This window comes from Mus caroli, chromosome 8, assembly GCF_900094665.2.
Source record: "Mus caroli chromosome 8, CAROLI_EIJ_v1.1, whole genome shotgun sequence".
Classification (NCBI taxonomy): Eukaryota; Metazoa; Chordata; class Mammalia; order Rodentia; family Muridae; genus Mus; species Mus caroli.
The window spans coordinates 96,933,003-96,934,551 of NC_034577.1; the positions used below are offsets into that span (position 1 = coordinate 96,933,003).

A 1,549-nucleotide genomic window follows, 5' to 3' on the forward strand; every position below is an offset into this window, starting at 1 on the left:
CAACTGTCGGGGCCAGTGAGATGGCTTAGTAGGTAAGAGCACCTGAATGCTCTTCTGAAGGTCCAAAGTTCAAATCCCAGCAACCACATGGTAGCTCACAACCACCCGTAATGAGATCTGATGCCCTCTTTCTGGTGCGTCTGAAGACAGCTACAGTGTACTTACATATAATAAATAAATAAATAAATCGTCTAAAAAAAAGTCAACTGTCTTCTGCATCACAGACACAAGGAATACAATGCAAACCAGGAGGACACTCATTGCCTGCCTTCACGATAGTACCAGGAAAGCTCAACACTTAAGGTGAGGGCACCTCCGCCACTTGAGACAAATATGGACCTAGCAGCATCCCCTGGGATCTATCAGCTCTTAGGGCAGGTTTCTGCCTCCTCAGTTGTGCCCAGCCAGGACTGGGAATGAAGAGCTGGGTAGAAAACAACTGCAAGTATGCTGGCCTGGGAGAGGAGCACCAGACGCAGAACCTAGAACGTTCCACTAATCTCAATCCGCTGTGTGCCCTCAGCTACAAATTCAGATATCCTAACCATATCTTTATTTATTCAGAATTCACCTCAACCGGGTTCCACGTGGAAAGCCACTTGAAGACTTTGATCTTTACCATGGTGGAGTAACAAGCAAAAAGGAGCCAGGCTTGGCAGTACGTGCCTCCTGCCCGGCACATGCCTGAGTCCCAGGCTGCCAATGGCCAATAGGATCGAGGGTTACTGAGGCGTAGCCCCAATAGGAGTAAGTTCAGGTCACTTCATTTTAACAGTAAACAGTTCAAATTCCAGGAGTAACAGTCACTTGTCAATTCAGTTTTTTAAGATTTTGTTTTATTTTTAATTATGTGTAATTGTGTATGTCTGAGTTTGTGCACTTCAGTGCAGGGGTCCTCGGAGGCAGTTGTAAGCAACAGGACATGAGTGCCCGCAAGTGAACTCAAGTCCTCTGGAAAAGCAGGAAGCACTCTTAACTGGGGCGGCTGTAACTTCTGCATTCAACTGCCAGGCCTTCTCTGCAGTTTCTATCAATTAATTTTTGAAATGTAAGGTGTCCTAACTCAGTGACCATCATTTGGAATTCTCCCCCCAATGCCTTGACATCCTACAAACAAGTCCCTCCTGAGCCTTTGAGCTGCTACTTCTGCTCTAACAGATCAGGACAGATGAGAGCAGATCAGTGTTTTCTTGAGCAGTGACTCACCAGGCAGTCTGTTCATGTTAACGCCTTGCGCTGAGAGTCCAATTCCCATGTACCTTAAAGAAAGCAAACAGGGAGGGAATGAGAACAAAGCAGAACACTCTGTATGTCTGAGAGGCCCTGATCAAACTCCTTACTCTGTATGCTAGCTGTATCTCCCTTCACAGACAGAAGGGCAATAGAAGACAGAAAGCAGAAAGCAATGAGTACAGACCTCTTCAGTACACTAATGGCTCTCAGAGGAGCCTCAGCGTTTGATTTGATTTCTCTAGACCCTACCTGCAGACAACCTTTTTGCTCTCGCTCGCTCTCGCTCTCTCTCTCTCTCTCTCTCTCTCTCTCTCTC

The 1,549-nt window shown here is 46.6% G+C and overlaps 1 protein-coding gene across 2 annotated transcripts in view; it reads right to left on the minus strand.

Annotated features, from left to right (window-relative positions):
• Positions 1–1,549, minus strand: part of Ranbp10 (RAN binding protein 10) — a 66,417-nt gene that overhangs the window by 39,060 nt on the left and 25,808 nt on the right. For both annotated transcript variants that reach the window (XM_021169300.2, XM_021169302.2), the window contains one exon: positions 1,207–1,259. In XM_021169300.2, the coding sequence (XP_021024959.1) occupies positions 1,207–1,259 (53 nt within the window). The remainder of the gene's footprint in view (positions 1–1,206; positions 1,260–1,549) is intronic.